Source organism: Anser brachyrhynchus (assembly GCF_964034855.1).
Source record: "Anser brachyrhynchus genome assembly, chromosome: 3".
In the NCBI taxonomy this organism is placed as follows: domain Eukaryota; kingdom Metazoa; phylum Chordata; class Aves; order Anseriformes; family Anatidae; genus Anser; species Anser brachyrhynchus.
In genome coordinates this window covers 32,717,239-32,735,968 of record NC_137696.1, presented here as the reverse complement: position 1 = coordinate 32,735,968, position 18,730 = coordinate 32,717,239, and the positions used below count along the sequence as shown (strand labels likewise).

General features: G+C 49.6%; 1 protein-coding gene and 1 long non-coding RNA gene across 9 annotated transcripts in view; both read left to right on the top strand.

Annotated features, from left to right (window-relative positions):
• Nucleotides 1-3,065: 3,065 nt before the first annotated feature.
• LOC308192700 (uncharacterized protein) overlaps nucleotides 3,066-18,730 on the top strand; it is a 40,410-nt gene continuing 24,745 nt past the window's right edge. For 3 of the 8 annotated variants that reach the window (XR_013949024.1, XR_013949025.1, XR_013949026.1), the window contains exons 1-2: nucleotides 3,066-3,887; nucleotides 18,607-18,691. Coding sequence is in view for 1 of the 8 variants with exons in the window: in XM_080586587.1 (XP_080442713.1) it covers nucleotides 3,615-3,887; nucleotides 18,602-18,691 (363 nt within the window). In the remaining 7 variants the exon portion in view is untranslated. Of the gene's footprint in view, nucleotides 3,888-5,123; nucleotides 6,306-6,465; nucleotides 7,575-18,601; nucleotides 18,692-18,730 lie in introns of those variants that run through there. The other 5 variants (XR_013949027.1, XR_013949028.1, XR_013949029.1 and 2 more) reach the window with 3 other exon arrangements.
• LOC308192701 lies at nucleotides 7,567-15,185 on the top strand. Its single transcript, XR_013949031.1, has 2 exons — nucleotides 7,567-12,438; nucleotides 14,448-15,185. It is a non-coding gene; the product is annotated as an uncharacterized lncRNA (long non-coding RNA).

The following is an 18,730-nucleotide window of genomic DNA, read 5'->3' as shown; positions in this document are numbered from 1 at the left end:
CATTTTGTTTCGCTTTTCTATTGGTCTTCTGAGTGTCGTTGTGGCGTTGCCATGGCAGCCCCTGCCAATCACTGTCAGCCCTGCCAATCATTACTGAGTACGTAAGAAAGGTTTTTACCACTTCGCCCAAATGCACGGGGGGGAGGGAAGCAGGGTGGCTGGTGGAAAAGCGTGGTGTTTTTTTTTTTTTTTTTTAATCTTTGCAACTCCTAATCTCGGCACTTCCCCTTCTCCCTGGCTCTCCCCCCTCCCTCTCCACACCCCTCCTAAATAAGGGATCAAATAATGCGAAAAGCAGTGTGCACATATTTGTTGAATGGGATGAGCAATTAGAGGGTGGAATATTATTGTGATCTTAACGAGCCTCGTTAAAGCTAAAGGAGATATGGGGGGAAAGTAAATGGGCCAGGCTGGGATACACGTTCGGATAAAGGGCTCTAACTGAGACAATTTACACATGATTTGCACGTAGTTTCACTTCATTCTGCCTATCTGAGCACTAATAGTGCCGGGGAAGAAAAGAAAGATGAGATCATTAGACCCATCCTCATGCCGGTGACCCTCCCCGAAGCAGGCACATACAGTACGCTCTGGGCTTAGCCCAGCTTCCCCGACGAGCCTCCCTCTCCCTCCTCTCCTCCCTGCCCCTCTCCGCGGAAGGAGGCACCGCGGAGCCCAGCGGAGGCTCCGCCGACAGCCGCGCAGGGCGCGGCCCGCTCCCTGTTCCGGCTTCGCTCCGGCTTCGCTCCGGCTCTGCTCCGCTCCTCGCTCCCGCTCCGCCGGCGCCCCGCTCGCTGCCGCCCCCGTCCCACGGCTTCCCCCGCCCTCCCCGCTCTTCCTCGCCTTCCCTTTTCCTCTCCTTTCCCCTCCCCTCTCTCTCCACTTTGTTTTTCTTCCATTCCCCCTCTCCTCCTCCCACTCGCCTCACCTCGTTTCTCGCCCCTTCCTTCCTCCGGAGCCCGGCGACCCGGCGAGGCAGGTCCTCACCCCCAAACCAGCCGTGCTTTTACACCGCACCTCTCCTTTCCCCTGCAATTCCTGCCACACGAACTTCCAGGCATTCAGCGTGCAGGGGAAGCAGGCAAGGGAGGAGAGAGAAAGCGCTTTAGAACCCATATTTATTTTCTTTTTTTCTTTTTCTTTTTTTCTTTTTTTTTAATTGGAATTAAAAAAATAAATTCTCTGTGGTGGTTTGAGTCCATCCCTCAGTAAGAACTAGCTGGGTCGCCAGACCTTGCTACCATGCAACTATATTTATTATTAGGTATGTTGCTTTTAAGAAGATTTAATCAGCATCTTGAGCTGTAACTCTTTTGTTTAGTTTCTGTAGCTATGGAAGTGTGATTTACAGAGATTTGTACGGTCATGGACATCTTTCCAGACTTACTGTGTATATTAGACAGGACTTTGCTTGGTGTTAAAAAGTGTATATTTTGAATAGGTTCACACACAGTAGCAAACAATACCGACATTGTAAAGGCATGTACAACGAGTATTGAAACGCAGCATCCAGACTTCAACTAATCTGCCCTCAATAAAGCTGAAATAATTATCCTAAGCCGCCTTTCTAGAAGAAAAATCATTGAGGAATTCAAAACTTTTTTAAAGATCTTTTCTGCATTCCGATGGAGATCGAGGGGTGAGGCTTGGAGCCCAAACTACTTTCAGACATCAATGGAGGGAAGGAGGAGGGGGAAGAGAGATATTACATTAAAATGTGAAAACATAGCGTGACTTGCCCTATCCGAAGGATAATAATTAATACTGCTATGGGTGGTAGAAGTTCTTTAGCAGGGCTCCAAACTGGTTGTGATCCTTTCACAGCGCACTCCTCGTGAAATAATTCCAAGTGGCAGATGAATAGGTCCAGTTGGAAGAGCTGCTGGACTGGAAGAAGCTCGCTGTATTACACATTCATCTGATTTCCACTAAACTGTCATCGGTGCGCTACATGGCTTCATATTCGTAATGGGAATAGTTCCCCTCTTAATTTTTAGTGATCTGCTTAAACACTTCTGTTAACAGACTTGGGGAAAACTTTTTTTTTTTTTTTTCCTGCTTCCCTCCCTGGCTCATATTTCCAGTTACATTGCTAAAGAGGGAAAGAAACTGCTCAGCCCCAGTACAAATCGACTTGGAGGTATTAATTGGACAACAATATGTTTAGCCAAAGATTTTAATACGCACACACACACAAAATCTTTTTCTTGTAATCCTTTCCTTTTATGTAAAGGATTACAGAGAGGAGGGTGGGGGGAATTCCTGCGGGAGTTTCTTAATATTTGATTCCATTTTTCTACAAGCTGCAAATTAAAACTACCTTAAAATGCATTTCTAGACTCAAATCCAAATGGGCCTTTATTTTTTTAATCTTCCAGACGATCACAGAGTGATCGTTTTCCTGTAGGTTGCATCCCTCTATTGGGATTCCTGATGAACTTTGCAAGGCTTCAGTGTATTTAATTTCTTTTTCTTTCTTTCTTTCTTTCTTTCTTTCTTTCTTTCTTTCTTTCTTTCTTTCTTTCTTTCTTTCTTTGCTTTCTTTCTTTCTTTCTTTCTTTCTTTTCTTTCTTCTTTCTTTCTTTCTTTCTTTCTTTTCTTTCTTTCTTTCTTCTTTCTTTCTTTCTTTCTTTCTTTCTTTCTTTCTTTCTTTCTTTCTTTCTCTTTCTCTTCTTTCTTTCTTTCTTTCCTTTCTTACTTTCTTTTTTCTTTCTTTTCTTTCTTTCTTTCTTTCTTTCTTTCTTTCTTTCTTTCTTTCTTTCTTTCTTTTTCTTTCTTTCTCTCTCCTTTCTTCCTCCTTCCTCCCTTCCTCCCTTCCTCCCTTCCTTCCTTCCTCCTTCCCTCCTTCTCTCTTTCTTCCTTCTCTCTTTCTTCCTTCCTTCCTTCTTTATTTCTTCCTTCCTTCCTTCCTTCCTTCCTTCCTTCATTCCTTCCTTCCTTCCTTCCTTCCTTCCTTCCTTCCTTCCTTCCTTCTTCCTTCCTTCCTTCCTTCCTTCCTTCTTCCTTCCTTCCTTCCTTCCTTCCTTCCTTCCTTCCTTCCTTCCTTCCTTCCTTTCCTTCTCTCTCTTTCTTCCTTCCTTCTCTCTCTTTCTCTCTTTCTTTCTTCTCTCTTTCCTTCTTTCTTCCTCTCTCTCTCTCTTTCTCTCTTTCTTTCTCTCCCCAGACACACAAGGCACACAAAACCGGCATTTCGGGGGAAAAGGTTTTCTTCCAAAATACAGTTCTGGAGGGATATTCAATGCCTGTCTACTTTGTGTGCATGTGCCTGGGCGCTCGAAGCCAAGCACCCCCGAGCCCTGATGTGCCCACGGCTCGTACCGAGGTCCTAAGGAAGCCCCGCTCTCCCATAGCAGAGTCCTTCCAGCCCCAGGCTCTTGCAGGGACCAAGCCAGCATCCTAAACCGCTTGCGCTTGTACGGGCGGCTCCTCAGAGCGGGTCACCGAGGCACGGTGGACGGCGGACAGACCTCGAGAAGCGGCCCCGGCTCTTTCCCCCGCCAGGCCGGCGATTCAGCGCTCCCCTAAGCCTGTTAGGGACACACTCTCATGTCCCTGAAATGTGCAAGCAGATAATTGCCGGCGCTCTATCTTTGTGTGAGGAGGCCAGGGTGTAAATGGCTTTTAATGACTGCAGCTGCTGGCTGCAAAACTGTCAATGGGATCGCCTACTGCCGAGCCCGGACCCGGCGGGCGCCGCGCAGCACAGCCGGGCGGGCGCAGCCGCCGGCCCCCGCCGCCGAAGGCGCTCAGCGGGGCGCGCAGCGGGTGCGCGGGGCAGCGCGGAGCGGGAGCGCGCAGCGGGCGCGGCCGGCGGCAGCGGGATCACGCCGGAGAACGGGGCTCGGCGCAGGCTGCCCGCTCGGCTGGGAAAATCCTTTCCGGATCCTGTAAGTTTCCGACGGGCAGGCGGAGGTCCCGCGGGGGAGAGTCCCGGGGTGCGCTGCCCCGGGTCCCCGGCACTTCCCCAAGCCCGGGCTGGGGTCGGGGGGTCTGGGGGGGAGAAGCTGGGGTCCCCCCTCGCTACTGCTGGCAGGCTGCTCCGGGATGGGGAACCTGCCGTCCGTTTGCAGTCAGTCTTACTCTCTGTCCCGCTTGATTCATTGTTTTAGCTGCTAGAATGACATGTGGCTCTGCAGGGCAGCATCCCCCCGCCCCCCCCCCCCCCCCCCCCCCCCAAAAAAAAAATCACAACAACCCTTGCCGCTAAATAAACCAGGACGAGCCGGTGCTCTCTTCTTCTGAAGGGAGCCCTGCGAACTTGTGTGTGGTGTGTGTGGTGTGTGTATGCGTGTGGTGTGCGTGTGTGTGTGCCGGGCTGCCAACCTGGAGGACTTTTCCGGGGAGAGGAAGGGAAGCAGAGAGGGAAGCTCTTTTATTCACTGCTTGTTTTGATGGCAGCTCCCAGGAGGCTGCGATTTTCTGCTGCCTAGTTAGTGCCCCTTAATCCTGACTCGGGAGTGACTCAGTCGACGCTTGCAAGGGCTGATTATTTTTTTTATCGGGGAGGCAGGGGTTCAGCTGAGGCTGGGGCGTAGCGGTCGAGGCTCCGGCGAGCGGAAAAGGCAGCTCGGCGACCGCGGCGAGGGGGATGGCGAGGGGGTAGAGAGGGAGAGGCCGGGGCAGGTAATGGAGAACCCGCCGCGTTCGCCTTGCTTGATTTTATTATTTTTTTTTTATGACGATTTAATTGAATTGCTGTCATTCTCCCTGGCAAGGGCTGACGATTCAGTACAGCTGCCGTCTTTGCAGACATATCCCTCCGCCTTCCTTCCCTCTCTTTCTCTCTCTTCCTCTCCCTCTCTTTTTAGTCACGATTTCCCGAGATAAATGAATGCGCATTTGATGGGTGCGTTAAGATGTGGCCCATTCGGCTCTCGTAATTCAATCCTCTTGATGCAATGTGTGCCGAACCAGTTGTGCTAAGAAACATGCGGGCAAGTGCTTTTTTTAACGGTTTGGATTGGTTTAAGAAGCCGAGGGGGGTATTTTATTACTGGTCCAAAACAGTGTTCCAGCTCCCAAGCTAAACTTTAGCGACCCCTCCCCCCCCCCCCCACACACACACACACTTCATTTCGCTTGAGCACAGAGGCTGGAGGAGGAAAACGTGAGGTACCCTATTTTTTTTATTTTTGTATTTTTTCCTAAAAAGAGGGAGAAAAGGGGGCAGCTCGCCTCCTGGGCAAGGTGCCGGGCTGGGAAGCAGCAAACTTTCCCGAGGGGGCAACGGAGCCGCCGCCACCTCGGCTCCGCTGCTTCCCCGCATCCCCCGGCCGAGCTCACAGCTCCCCAAGCCCAAAGTTACCTGCTCTGCAGCTGCAGCAGCCGCAGCCGTGCTGCCGCCTGCTCCTGAATTAAACACAACTCTTAATGATGTAGCATTATCAGCAAGGGACACTTGATTGACTGATCTAGGTATGATATATGTGCCGGGCGTCTAAATTAAATATTAAGTGAAATACTTAGCTCTAATTAGAAATCGTAACCTAGCAATGAAAACTTGAAGAAACAAATTGCGGGGGGAGGAGGGGACAGCCTTTAAACGCGACAGCGAGGAAAGTAGCAGTGATGTGTACAGAAGCTGACATATTAGCAACAAGCAGCAACTTTGAAATGATTGACGTATCATTAAAGCCATCAGGTTGATTTTAATAATTCTTCTTCTACAAAAAAATAGCGCGGAGCCTCCTAGACAAGTTATTTATTTATCAGAGCAAGAAACCAGGGAGAAACATAATTAGACCGGGGGATAAAAAAAAAAAAAAAAAAAAAAAAAAGGGGGAAGGCGTGGGTAAATTTGCCGGCGGTTTTAACAAATAAAGGTCCAAAAAAGCAGCGACCATCAAGCCCAGGGCTTCTCTGGGAGATGGAGTTGTCAGGGCTAGATGCCTTCTCGCCCGAGTGTGCCTTCCCAAGGTAAACAACCACACAGTTGCCTCAACTTTCTCCTTTAGTACAAAGTTCCTGGTGCGACGGAAAATTTGAATATTTTATCAGTCTCTTGTAGTGACCCTCATTAGGTGGGCATCCTGCTAAGGCCCCGGCGTTGCAAGAAAGCTGCCCAATCAGAACATTTGCACGCCTTGTTAGCGATGGTTAATGAAGCTTCCCCGTGCACTCAAAGAAAGGCCCCCTCCATGTAGATTTACCTTATGTCAACTCGTTACTTCTAATGAATCGCATCAAAATTCTTCCCTGAATGGGGCCGAGGCGCCCGGACCGGGATCCCCTCCCCTCCCGGAGAAGCCCACCCCTGCCACCGCGGCTCAGCCGCCGTGCACGCTGGCGGAGCAGCCGGGACCGAGGTGACCGGGCGCAGGGTGGCGGCGGCGAGGGGGGCGCGGGGCCGCGGGAGGGGGCGCGGCCGGCGGCGGGGGCTCCCCGGGGGGGCGCAGCCCGGCCCCCGCTCCGCGGTTCCCGGCGAGGGCAGCGGCTGCGGAGGCTTCGCCGCTGGCAGGTAGACGTTTGCTCCTCGCCTGTAATTTCCACCCTCCCCGCCACCCCCACCTCCCTGTCCCTCCGGGCTAGCATTTTAAAATCAATTAGTATTTTCAATTCTTGAGGTGAATTATTCAAACAAATGTTTGGGAGACCCTGAGGGAGAATTTGGCCGTGACAAAAGGTTTGATTAGCTTTATTTCCCCCCAAAAGCAACAAAGGCGCAGGGCTGCGAGAACAATCCGCTACATCAGGGCATGTTCAATTAAATGAAAGTCATTAGCTTCGCCGTGAAAGCACTACCTTTAAAATCAGATGGGGCGGGCGGGGAGGGGGGGGGAGGACTCTGATAATTGTGGCAGGAGGATTTAACACCCCCCTCCCCCTAGACACACAAAGCCCTCCAAAAAGAAGAAGAAGAAGAAGGGGGGGGGGGGGGGGCGACCACGCAACACTTCACCCTTTGGAAATTTGTGCTCAGTCTAAACAATAGGAAGCCCATAATGCAGATTATAACACTCACTGACTCGAATCCATTATCTGCCCTCCACACTGTCTATATATTGATTTCCATATACTTTCTATTGCTCTCAATGACTGAGCAAAGCTCCAGTTAAGAGCCCGCGACACCCAGGAGCGCTGCTTGAACTCCATCTCACCATTACGAGCCGGAGCCGGTTGTAAACACGAAACGCTCCCACTTCCCCGCGGCAGCCGTGAACAAGCACACCACGCACAAACACCCAGCCAAGCGGCCGCTGCCCGGGCCCCCCCCAAAAATCCCCCCTCCCCGCCGCTGCCGGCCGCCGGCCGCCCCTCGGAGAGAGAAACCCTGCGGCCGGTGCCCGGCGTGCACCCGTCCCGAGCGCGCCCGAGCCTTGGAAGGGATGCGAAAGGATGGGAAGGGAGAGGAGGGGAAGGGAAAGGAGAGAATGGGAAGGGGTCTCCATCCCCCGGGGAGGGGGGGGGGCAGAGCCAGGGAGCTGGGCTCCCTGCCTGTGGCCCTCCGCCCGCAGCCCCTGTGCCCGGGTGGAGCCGGCAGCCCCGAGGTCTCGGTGAGGGCTGGAGGTCGTTGCTGCAGCTCTGAGAGCCCGCAGAGCTGAACTTTTTTTTCGAGGCAGCATCCTCTCCGGACGGTAAGTCGGATATTTGGCTTAAGATCGCGTCCTCCCCGTCTCTCTCGGTGCGCGTGTGTGTGCGTGAGGGAGAGGGCGAGAGCTCAGCTGAAAGGGATGGGAAAAGAAGAAGAAAGCAGCGCACCCAGAGCTCAAACTGAATTTGGGGAAAGGGCTGTGAGCACGGAGCAGGAGGCCGCGGCCCCCAGCCCCGGTGGCGCAGCCCAGGGCTCTGCCTCCCCGCTCCTCCTGCCCGGGCACTGCGCCGGGCTGGGGCCGCTGTCCGGGGGCTGAGCGCGGCCGGAGAAGGGCAGAAATTTGGGAGAAGCTGTGTTTGGGGGAGGCACAGCGGGAGCCCCGCTGCTCTACGGACCCTGCGTAACCCGCTCCGGTCCCGCCTAGATCGGGTAGATCCAGGAGAGCGTCTTGATGTTCACATCTCCCTCCCCCTTCATTTGCTTTAATGAAGGTTGATAATTTGTTTCGAGGCAGTGCACTGGACTGATAAGTCCTCCCCAGCTAATATGCTAAAGTTTAAATACCAGCAGGTGCAAATTCGCTCTGTTAAGGCTACAAAAATAATGCCTAAATTCAAGAGCACGAGAAGTTGGCCTTTGTATTGTGATTTAGAAAAGGCAAATTGCACTATACATGGCCAACTGTTTACAAAAAAAAAAAAAAAATCCCATCCCCCTCGAAGTACTAAATTCTTCTTAATGATGCCGAAGGTGAAGTTGTTTCATATTGGACAAAATGGGCATTATTCTTTGTCATGTAAATTACCGTTCACTTGACCTCAGGTTAGAGGATAATGCTCTTTCGTAGTTCACACTAAAACTTATTCAAATCAGAGAGCTGAAGAATCATTTCACGAAATCCGCCTAAGATAGTGAAGACGACTTAGAGATCTTCATTCAGAAAACATGAGTTAGGAACATGTACTTAAAAAAAAAAAAAAAGTATTTTCTGCGAAACCCCAAGATTAGGAGTTGTTGCTTTTTTTTTTTTTTCCTTCCTTAAAAAAGTTATGCTCCCTGGATTTCACGAGAAATGTGTATATAATTTCACATAACAAGATTAAAAGAAAGGAAAAGATATGAATCAAAAGAGCTATAGATACACAAAAGACCTTCAAGTAACAATTACTGTAATACATATTTTAAAATAGGAAAAGAAATGAAAAGATATTTAACAATTGCGTAAAACAGAAATGAAGGTTTGATAAAGAAGATGCAGCTTGCGGTGCTATTTCGTTCGATAAATATACTTTTGGCGTGGAGTGACAGGATATGTTATTTTGACACAAAATGAAAGTGTTACTGCAGATATAGAGACATAGATATACATGAAGACAGCTGTATACACTCATTTATAAATTAGTGGGTGCACGTGGAATGAAATCTGAGTGTCTGTACTTTCCCAAGCAAAGCTGAAAAATATCCCATAGGTGAGGCGCTGGGCTGAGGTAGGTTTAATATTTAAGTGCGAGAGATTATTGGAAATCAAATAAAAATTCGACACGCATTGACCCATTAGAGGATTTAGCGGTGAGGAGGGAGAGATTTTCCAGGGCTTTTGTCGCTAATGTTTCAATGCTGGGCGCTAACTTTAAGAAAAGTGTCAGTAGAATAACAAATTGAGGGCATGAAAGGCCACGGAGAGAAAGCAGGCAAGGATGCTCTTGACTTCTTAGCAGTTGCTTAGAAAGGATCTCGAGCTTAATATGGGGACTCAATCAACGCAGAGCACAAAGCTGGGGAGAGGGGGAGAAGAAAGTTGGGCTCAGCACGTGCAGTTTGGGCAAGTCGCTTGAGTGAGCACTGAAGGAGGGAGGCACTGCGCGGCGCGGAGCCCCGCCGGCTGCACCCTCTGCCTCCCGCTCCCGGCACGGGGACCGGTGGTCCCGGGGTGAGCTGGAGGGGACGGGGGGAGCGCGCTGCAGCCCCCTTGTCCCCCACCCGCCGCCGCCCCCCGGCCGCCCGCAGCGCCGGTCCCCGCCGGGGGTCCCCGCCCGAAATGGGGCCGGGGGAGCGGTGTTGGGGGGCGCGGGGGCCCCACCGAGAGGCTCAGGTCCTGTGCCCCCGGTGGGCTTCGCAGCAGGGCACGGAGCGGCCGCCCGGCCCGGGATGGGTGCCGGGAGCCTGCACAACGCGCCCCCTCGGCAGAGCGCCAGCAGCAGGGTTTTGTTGGAAGGCTCCGTTATCAAAGTCGGTCTTTTCCCGAGAAACAGCCGATTTTAAAGCCCGGCGGTAAAGATTTTTAACAGCTTAGCGAATATCACAGATAAGGAAAATCTGGAAGATGCTGCTAGGACGTCAGACCTTAATGGGCTTCTTCAGCGGCGAAGGGAACTCCATTCTGTTCCCTGCGCGCATTATACTGCAGACAGAATCCGATATATACTCTATTTAATCTTGCTCTGTGACAGAGCTGTTTAAGTGTATACCATGCCTACATGCTTTGTATCAAGACCAAAAGGATGCATTGTTGAAAGAAAACTATTCAAAATCTTTCATCTGATAGAAACGATCCAGCAACTGTGAGGCAGCTACAGCACAATGGTTCTGTCTACATAATAGGTATCTCATAAAAATACAGTGTGTCATTGCGACAAAAAAGTTAAAAGTCTTAAACGTATCCATCTTATATATTGCATGAAGTCAATAATATTCTAACCTTGCCTGCACCCCGCCATTAAATGGTACACGGCACTTTAAAATCGAGGGCATTGTGATTGAAATCCCAGGCTCTGGCAGAGAAAGAGGGGAGCAAGGTAAGTTAAGCGAGGACCATTACAGATGTAATGACCTCAGGGTAAATATTCATTAGGAAGAAGAGATTCCTCTCCTAATGCCCAGTCTATTTTCTTTGGAATGCAATATCACAGAGACTAATGTAGTATCAAGACCCAAGATTTAAAAGGAGATTATTTCCACGTGTGCTGGGTTGAGCTGGGGGGGGGGGAGGGGGGATTTTTTCCAGACACTTTCCTCAAGTGGGACGAAAACTCCAAGAATAGGTTTAAAAAAAAATAAGTCACCTTCCTCATTAAGTTCTGGCGGCTAGAGCAGCTTGTTCCTTGCTTTACCCCGAGAGGAGAAAGCAGAGAACATTTAAGCAGCACGGTTAGCAGCCCTGCCTCTCTTTCTTCCCTTGGTAGGTGCACTTAGCCGCTGGAAAGGGAGACTACCCACAACCCCGGGGACAGTTTTCCTCCCGAGCTCCGCTCCTCTTTCTGAAGAAAACTAGCTCCGACCTCCAGCCCAGCTGAGACTGGCGCTCTAAAGTAGCTGCGAACAGCGCTCCGGTTTCTTGGCGGGGTCACAGAGGAGATTTGAGCCTTTTAATTTCCAGACGCAAGGAATGACTCCCTCGGAGCCCTTGCGTTCCCCATCTCCTCCACCCCCCCCCCCCCCAATAAAATAAAATAAAATAAAATAAAATAAAATAAAATAAAATAAAATAAAATAAAATAAAATAAAATAAAATGGGAAGCTAGGTACGATTCCCTTATATACAGGGGGAGGATTTACAGGGGGTATGGGGTAGCGGGAGCGGGGCGCGTCTGGCTGGGGGGAGCATCCCCGCCGCCAGCCGCCCCTGTCCTCGTCGCGTTGTCCCCGCCGCTGCGGCCGCTGTCGCCAGCCCGGTCCCGATCCGGGCTCCGGCCCGCGGGCGGCGCAGCCTTCGCCGTGTGCGGCAGCAAACGGGCACGTCGCCCGGCGTGACCTTCAGGGAGCACATTTCAGCTGCCAAACATCGAGAAAAGTGCTCCTCTCGCTTGCAGGCGCCATGTTAACGCCGGGAGCTGCCGGGCTGGGGTGGGGGGAGGGCGGTTTCGCAGTTTGACACAGTTGGTGATTCAGACTGGACGTGCTCTCGACGGCTCCGCAAGAACAAAAGTGCTTTGGGATTCTGCCCCCCGCCGCGCTCCCCCGAGGGGACTCGCTCTGTAATATCGATGCCTGCTTGGGGACCCTACGGAGCATCCCCCCTCCCTGTGGCTGGGCGGGCTGCCCAGGGGTCCCGGCCCAAAGCCCCCAGTCCTGCCTTGCCCTGGGCCCCCGACATCCCCGGGGAAGCTCCTGCGACCGCCCGGCTGCCCGCGAAGAAAATAAATCTCCCCACCCCCAAAAAGTCCCTCCTTTTAAAATGATTTCCCAAGCAGTGGGTCAACGCTGAGCTGAATTCTCCACTTCCCCATCTCGCACCGAAACCTGCTGGTTAGTCACCGGCGCTGTTTTGCCTTTTCCTAGCGCTTTTTTTTTTTTTTTTTTTTTTCTTTGAACATGAAAAAATCCCCAAACTTTTGCAGATGGCCATAAGTCGACGAAGCCACACCGCGAGCCCGGCGGGGACAGAGAGAAGTCACAGACCCGCTCCTCCCCGGGTCTGCAGGTCCGGTGCCGTCCTAATGGTTCAAGTTCCCCTAAGGATTTCAAAACAAAGGCAGCCCAGCCCAGCTTCACCACGAACGGGTCTCCATTGTAATACTGGGCTTTTTCTCTCTCTTTTTTTTTTTTTTTCCCCTCTTTGCCCTGTTTTCCAGCCTGCAGTTACTGAAGGTCAGATGGAGAGGTCATGGCTTTGCATCCCCTATAAATAGATTTTGATATTTAGACAGCTATTGCTACTCAATATTAACTTACAGGATAATGGCGAGAGATACCGTATGCACTGAACCTGTTATTCACGAGTGAGCAGCATCTGTCGAATGCAATTCTCGTCTTTTTGCCCTGTTCGGCTATAGCGCAATCAATAGGGCGAAGGACGTCTTGAGGCTGGGGTGGGGATGGTGAGCGGGGTGACTGTGCGGGGGACTGACTGTTGCGAGTACAGTGCTGAAACCATAAAAGGACTTCAGAGAGCTGAAGTCAAGAGCCAGGTAGGTACAGACCAGCTATAAGTGAGTAGAGGACCAATTCAAGAGCGTCTGGCAGAAAGCTTGCAGAAGAACAGCTCTGATTTTTTTTCCCCCTTTTTTTTTTCCTTTTTTTTTTTTTTTCTTAGGGCTTCCATCACCTGTAAAACACGATAAATGTTGCCGAGTTGGAAGGGTCTCCCCTCCATACATTAACACCCCGACTTCCCCTAGTTCTGGCTTTAAAAATCGTGGATTCCGGGTAGATTAGAAACAGACTCGGGGTTCACCACGAACCTTCTTGTTGTTTACAGAACGTTCAAGGGAAGGAGAGGTATTGAGCTTTGGGTAGCATTTTGAGGGAGCAATAGGAATTTTTGTTTCCTTTTCAGAGCATCCCCTCTTCCGTCTGAACCCAAATCCTCTTCTGCCTTCCGCCACCTGAAAGGCAGGAGGCTTTTAGACTCCCTAGCGGTCCTGGGTGCCGGCACTTTTTGTTGTGTTTTGTTTTTTACGGTGTAATTAAAATGAAATTCACGCCCGGGACTCCCCTTGAGGTTTTAAAACAAACACACCGCACGCCGGCTGCCCGCCGGGATGTGCTGAGCCGAGCCGGTCAACCTTGTTTAAGCCGCGTTTGCCGTCGGGACCCCCGTGTGTGCCACCTCCGGGGCAGGACGGGGGGAGGATGGGGGGGCAAGAGAGGGGCGGTGGCGAAGCCCCCTTGGGTGGGGGAGAGGAGCCCGAGAGCCCCGCTTTTGGCTATCCCCCCCCGGGTGCCGCGCCTCCTGCAAAGCCAAAGCCCCGTGCCACTGGCGAGACCGCGGCTCTGGAAAGTAGTTGCAATCGGGATGGTTTGTGGAAGGAAGGGAAAAGCACACACTTTCGTCCTCCTGCCCCCATCCAGTTATCTGGGCATGGGGAGGGGCGTCGTGAAAGGGACAGATTTTTGCTTGCGTGTGAACTTTGTGGTTAAAAACGGTAGCCTGAGGAAGGGGAAGGAGGAGAGAGGCAGCGAATGGTTGAATGTAATCAATAAAGTGTCTGAAAGAGAGCTGGCGAGATTTCATTCTCCCCTTTGCTCGTTTAGCTTGCTCTTTAAGGTTTGTGTGTAACATCTGGCAGCTGTGCGTGTGCGCATCTGTTTTTGGGGGGTGTCCTTCTTTAAGAAAAGGGATTACTGCCAAGGAAGATACACAAAAGAAGCAGTTTTAAGACGTTCCGACTCCCTAAAGCCTTGCGATTTCAAACCCAGCCCGAGCGGCAATGAAAGAAACTTTCTGTCAAACTTCCCCGACGCGTCGCGGGGACAAGAGCCGGGGACCCGCGGGCTTTGTTCCGGGGGGGCACGAAGCCACACGGGGGTGTGTGGGGCTGGGTGGAGGGCTGGGGGGCACTGCGGGGAGGGGACAGCCGTCCGGCAGCCCTGGCCTGGCACTGCCCTGCTCTGGGTGCTCCCAGAGGCCACGGTGAACGCCCTTTGAGGAGCGGGAGCGCTGGTGCCAAGAGCCCGACAGAAGGGACAAACGCGGCTTGCCTGGGTGCTTTCTCGGCCGGCCGGGGGGGTGGAAGGTGCCGCGTCCCTCCCCGGCGCTTCTCCTGAGAGCTCCGGAGGGTGCCGGGGGCGCCCGGAGCAGCGCAAGCCCCCGGCTCGGCACTCCGCAGGGGCGGCGCGCGGGGCTCGGCGCAGGACCCCCCCCTGCGGCTGTCCGAGGGTTGCAGGGATAGGATTTTGTGCTCCCCCCCACGTTGGGGCTTTCTTTGACCTGATGTGGCTCGCCCTGCTTAGGGCGAGCTCTTACGGAAGTTGTCCTCGTGAGTGAAATCAGAGTTTTAGTGAGGTGCAGTCCCCATACATTTTTAACCACAGTGATTACTAAATTAATAGCAGGCCCTAAGACAGATGTCAAAACGTCTTGAAAATGTTTATCTGTGAATAAATGAGAAGGTGGTAAGACGCATTATCTGATTGTGTAATGAAATATGTATGAGGAACAGCTGTTTGCAACAGTCACCTCCCGTCGTTTCATTAGCCTAGAGCCTCCTCTTTAGCGAAGCGCTTCCCCGAAGTTGGCCATTCAGCACCGGCCAGGAGCCGCGGTGGGGAAGGGAGAGCCCGGCGATGTCCCGGCCCTACCCGGACCAGGCCAGGCCACGGGCTGTCTTCGTGGCATTTCTCACACCGGTGGTTCGCTCCCAGGAGGCGCGGATGGGGCCTGAAGATGTCTCACCGGTAACCCCAAGCTGAAGAGGATGCCCGGCGAGGAAGGATCCGAGATGCTCACCTCGGAAGCACAGCAAACAGCTATTTGTTAAGATTTCATGCCGAACAGCGACAGCCTCCTCGACTGCTTAGTGTTGACATAAACTTCCAGACGTCGAGCATATGTTGTTGTACAGCATTGTTTATGTGTGCTACCAGATGTTGCTTTGCATCCTATTGTCTGGAGTCAGTGTTTAGTTCAGGTTAAAATATCTTTACTTAAACTGCTCAGTTGGCCATTGTGTGAGCATTAGTGAAGTGTCATGGAGAGGTAATGGGAAGTCCGGGGAGGTTAGCTCTCCGAGCGTGGCCAGGAGGTCCCTGGTTCATGGTGGGGTTACAGCCACCACTGTCATCTTTTGTTTTCCCTCCTCAGAGAACCCTTGTCCTTCCTTTAAAAGGATGTGCCCAGCTCTCTTTCCCTTCGGAGCTTTCTCCGCCGGTTTCATGAAACGGCCCGATGTTTGTTTTTCTATTCCCCTAAATCGCCCGAAAGAGGAAAGGAAAACGCTTTTCTGCGTCACCGCCACCCCGGGCAGGGCGGAGCGGGGTGGCCCCACGCCCCTGTACGGGGGCTGCCGGCGCCGGGGGGAAGTCGGCCGCGACGAAAGAGTTCACACTTACAGCGGGGCAGCGGCCCTCTCCCGACAAAATGCCCGCCGTCCCTGCCCGCGGCCCGGCCGAGCCTCGCAGGCCGGGCGGGCGGAGGGGGCGGCCGGCCGCACCCCGGCGGGGCGAGTCGTCCGAGGCAGCCGCCGCCCGTGGGGGCGGCCTGCGTGGAGACTTTTCTTGCCCTTAACCCCTCAGCCCGGGCCAGCCGCGGCAGCTGACCTGCGGCCAGACTTTTGCTCCGGGAGAAGGGGGGGGGGGGGAAGCTATAGACCTTAATCGGATTTCTCCCCAAACACTTCTGGTATGTTGTTGTTATGCATCTATATGGAGATCATTATTTATAAATGAGCGAGTACGATCAGTCCCAAAGACTTTAAGAGCCCGGATTTGTGTTATTAAGTTGAAGGCGGGGTAGAGTGATTTAGCGGGAGGACGCAGGTGCTGGCCGGGGCTGGCCGCCCGCCTTGGCCAGAGGAAGGTCACCTGCCGCTCCGCTTTCCCTCTGCCCACCCTCTCGGACGATCCCCGGCCTCTGCTCAGGGCTGTGGTGCTGTGGGTCACGCAGCCGCTAACTCTTATCTTCTTTTACTGCAGTCCTGCCTCACACAATGGAGTCATATTTTCCTGTAAACTAGGTGCTCCACTAAGAGTGGAGACTATGTGAGAACATTTACAGCAGCAGAGGTTTTATAGGTCGAGATAAACCCTACCCCCTCTGCTCTGACATTTGTAAAACCACTTCAGGATACAGTTAACATCTCTCTAAATGCCCGAATTAAACAAAAAGCCGCATTGTGTATTTCAGCATCGAGAGCAGAGGTTTTGAGATGCGACGCACTGTATAATGTAGATGTATTTGTGTTATTTCTAGCATTTTTGCTTGTGCATAATCCCTTATGCCTTTTATTATAATCCTACACATTACAGTTAATCTGTAATGATACTGCTTCAGAGGGACCTGTTGCACACAGTGATGGTAATTTGTAACCTTGGTAACAGTTTTAAATAAAGATTATAACAATGATGTCAACTGTTTTTATTCGCCATACCGTAAATGGGGTCTCAATATTATTATGCCTGTAAAGGACAGAGTTTAAGAAACAGTTATGAGGTTCCATTTTACTTATTATAGTGTGAGCTATCACTTTTTAGCTTGTCCTTAGTAAACATGATCATGGTTCTAAATAGTATAAAGATTTTCAGACTGCTGAGGACTCTGTAAACTTTAATTTTCTGAATGAGGGGATATTATTATGAATTAGGGTTATCAGGATCCAAGTACCCTTACCAAGAACATTTTAGTCTTCCAGAGAAATATCTCAGAATAAGTACTACTTAGACACCCTAATGAATAATGCTAACACCGACTCTACCATTAGCCTTCTGCACAAGCTCTCCCCTCTATTAAAGCTTGCAGAAAATGTTCACAAGCTGAAAGCAAAATTAAATGTAATTGCTTTTATTTACCTATTGCTTTTATATCATTAAAATATTTTTAGTTACATTTATTAAATAGCAGCCACTTCGATTATTACCTTCCATATCTATTAATCCATTTTTGCTTATTAACTACACCAGCATTAGCTATTAAAATATGTATATATACATACATATATGTATATATTACATATACTGTATTTGCCAAGATATGTTTCAGTTCTCATTAACAAAAATATTCTTGTGGAAGATTCTCTGAAGCATATTTTTCATGCACAATTATTAATAATCACAGTTGTCAAGAATTAGATATGCACAGATTGCAAATGGAAAGGAAATATTAGATGCAAAATGAAATATACAGTAGAATTGAAGCATAACTATTTTTTCTCCTTAAATAAAAAAATTTACAGAGTGAAAAACTGAGCTATTAAGCTTACTTAAAAGATGGCTTTGTTGGTTTAATTATACTGTAGTTATTTTATAAATATGTTTCAAAGGAAGCTTGCCATATTGAATGTCAATGAAGCCTGTAAAGAAAAGACTTACAAAAGCTAATGCATACCAAATACCAAATTTTAGTCATTAGCATTCCTATTTATTACAAACTAAAGGAACCTATTAACAGACAAGAATTTCTATTTAGCTAGCATTACAGTGTTTAGCCATTAAAATAAAAAAGGACAAGAAGAAAAAAAAAAAGACCTCCCCACTTAGAACTATATGTTCTTTCTACTTGGAAAGACAAAAAAAAAAACACAAAACAAACAAACAAACAAACCAAATGACAACAACCCTCACAACAGAAAATATGATTCTTTGGTATTACTGTCTGTACACAACCAAATTTTGCACAGCTTTATTTAGGTAAAAGTTCCACTCATTCCAAAAGAAAAGATCTGTCTGAGTAAGAGTTTCAAATATTTTGTGCATACATTAACAGCTACATTTCATGGACTTTTGATTACAGTAAAATGTAGGTTGACTTTGGGCTGATACAGGTCTACAGGATCAAGCCTGGAGGCTGGAGGCCCCTATACAAAGCCTTTGGGTGCTTTCCTATTGCATTCAATAGTTTACATCAAGTCTGGGGTGTGGATAGCAGCTTTCATGCTTAGGATGAGGAAGGAAGGACTAAAGGACTACACCGTTCATTAGGTTAGGCAGACTTCTAACCAGAAGTTTCTTTTCTTTTCTAAATCAGCATATTTATTCACATGCTGCCTGTTTATTCAATAATATCCTCTCAGCATAGAATGCATACTTTCCAAATACCCTTTAATAAACTATACTTTTGAAGATGAAAGTGTATGTATGTAATACACCTTGGAGTTTCTTAAAAGCATTAACCATGTTATTGTGTAACTTATATTAAATTTCACATATAAAAGGTAAATAAGCTTTCTTGTATATTTGGCTGAACTGCACACTTTTATGTAAAAGGAGAAGCTTTTGGAGACTCTTATATTTATGACAAGGTAACAAACTGATATATCTTTTCCCCTTTGTTGCATCTGACACGGTCTATGTCTTCTCAGCTTGTGAGTATCACTCCTTGAGACTCTGTTGTGTCTATTCAAATTGACAGAGAAATTCAAAACAAGACCAGAGAAGCAGCACAACTGCTACAGAGCTTCGGTATGACAGATGCTGTCAAATGTCTGTTATGCCTCAAACATTACTTCAGTTTCAAAGAATTGGGGGGAGGGTGGCGGGAAGCAGTTTGAGAAAGTTCATGCAGTGCTGAGCGCAACCCAATGGTTTAATCTTTGTTTTCTGATTTTCATTGTTGATTTATAAAACAGGCTTTACATTTAATTTAATAAAAGGTTCAGCTTTACTAATAGGGATCACATTTGATTTTGATTTTGCAAGAATAGAGTGAAGACTCTTACAAAGACAATTCGCTGTATAAACATCCTGCCCAAGAAAGGAAAGTTCATCCTTACTCCATCTACAGGATCTGTAAGTACAAGAAATTTATTCTGTTCATAGAATTAAAGT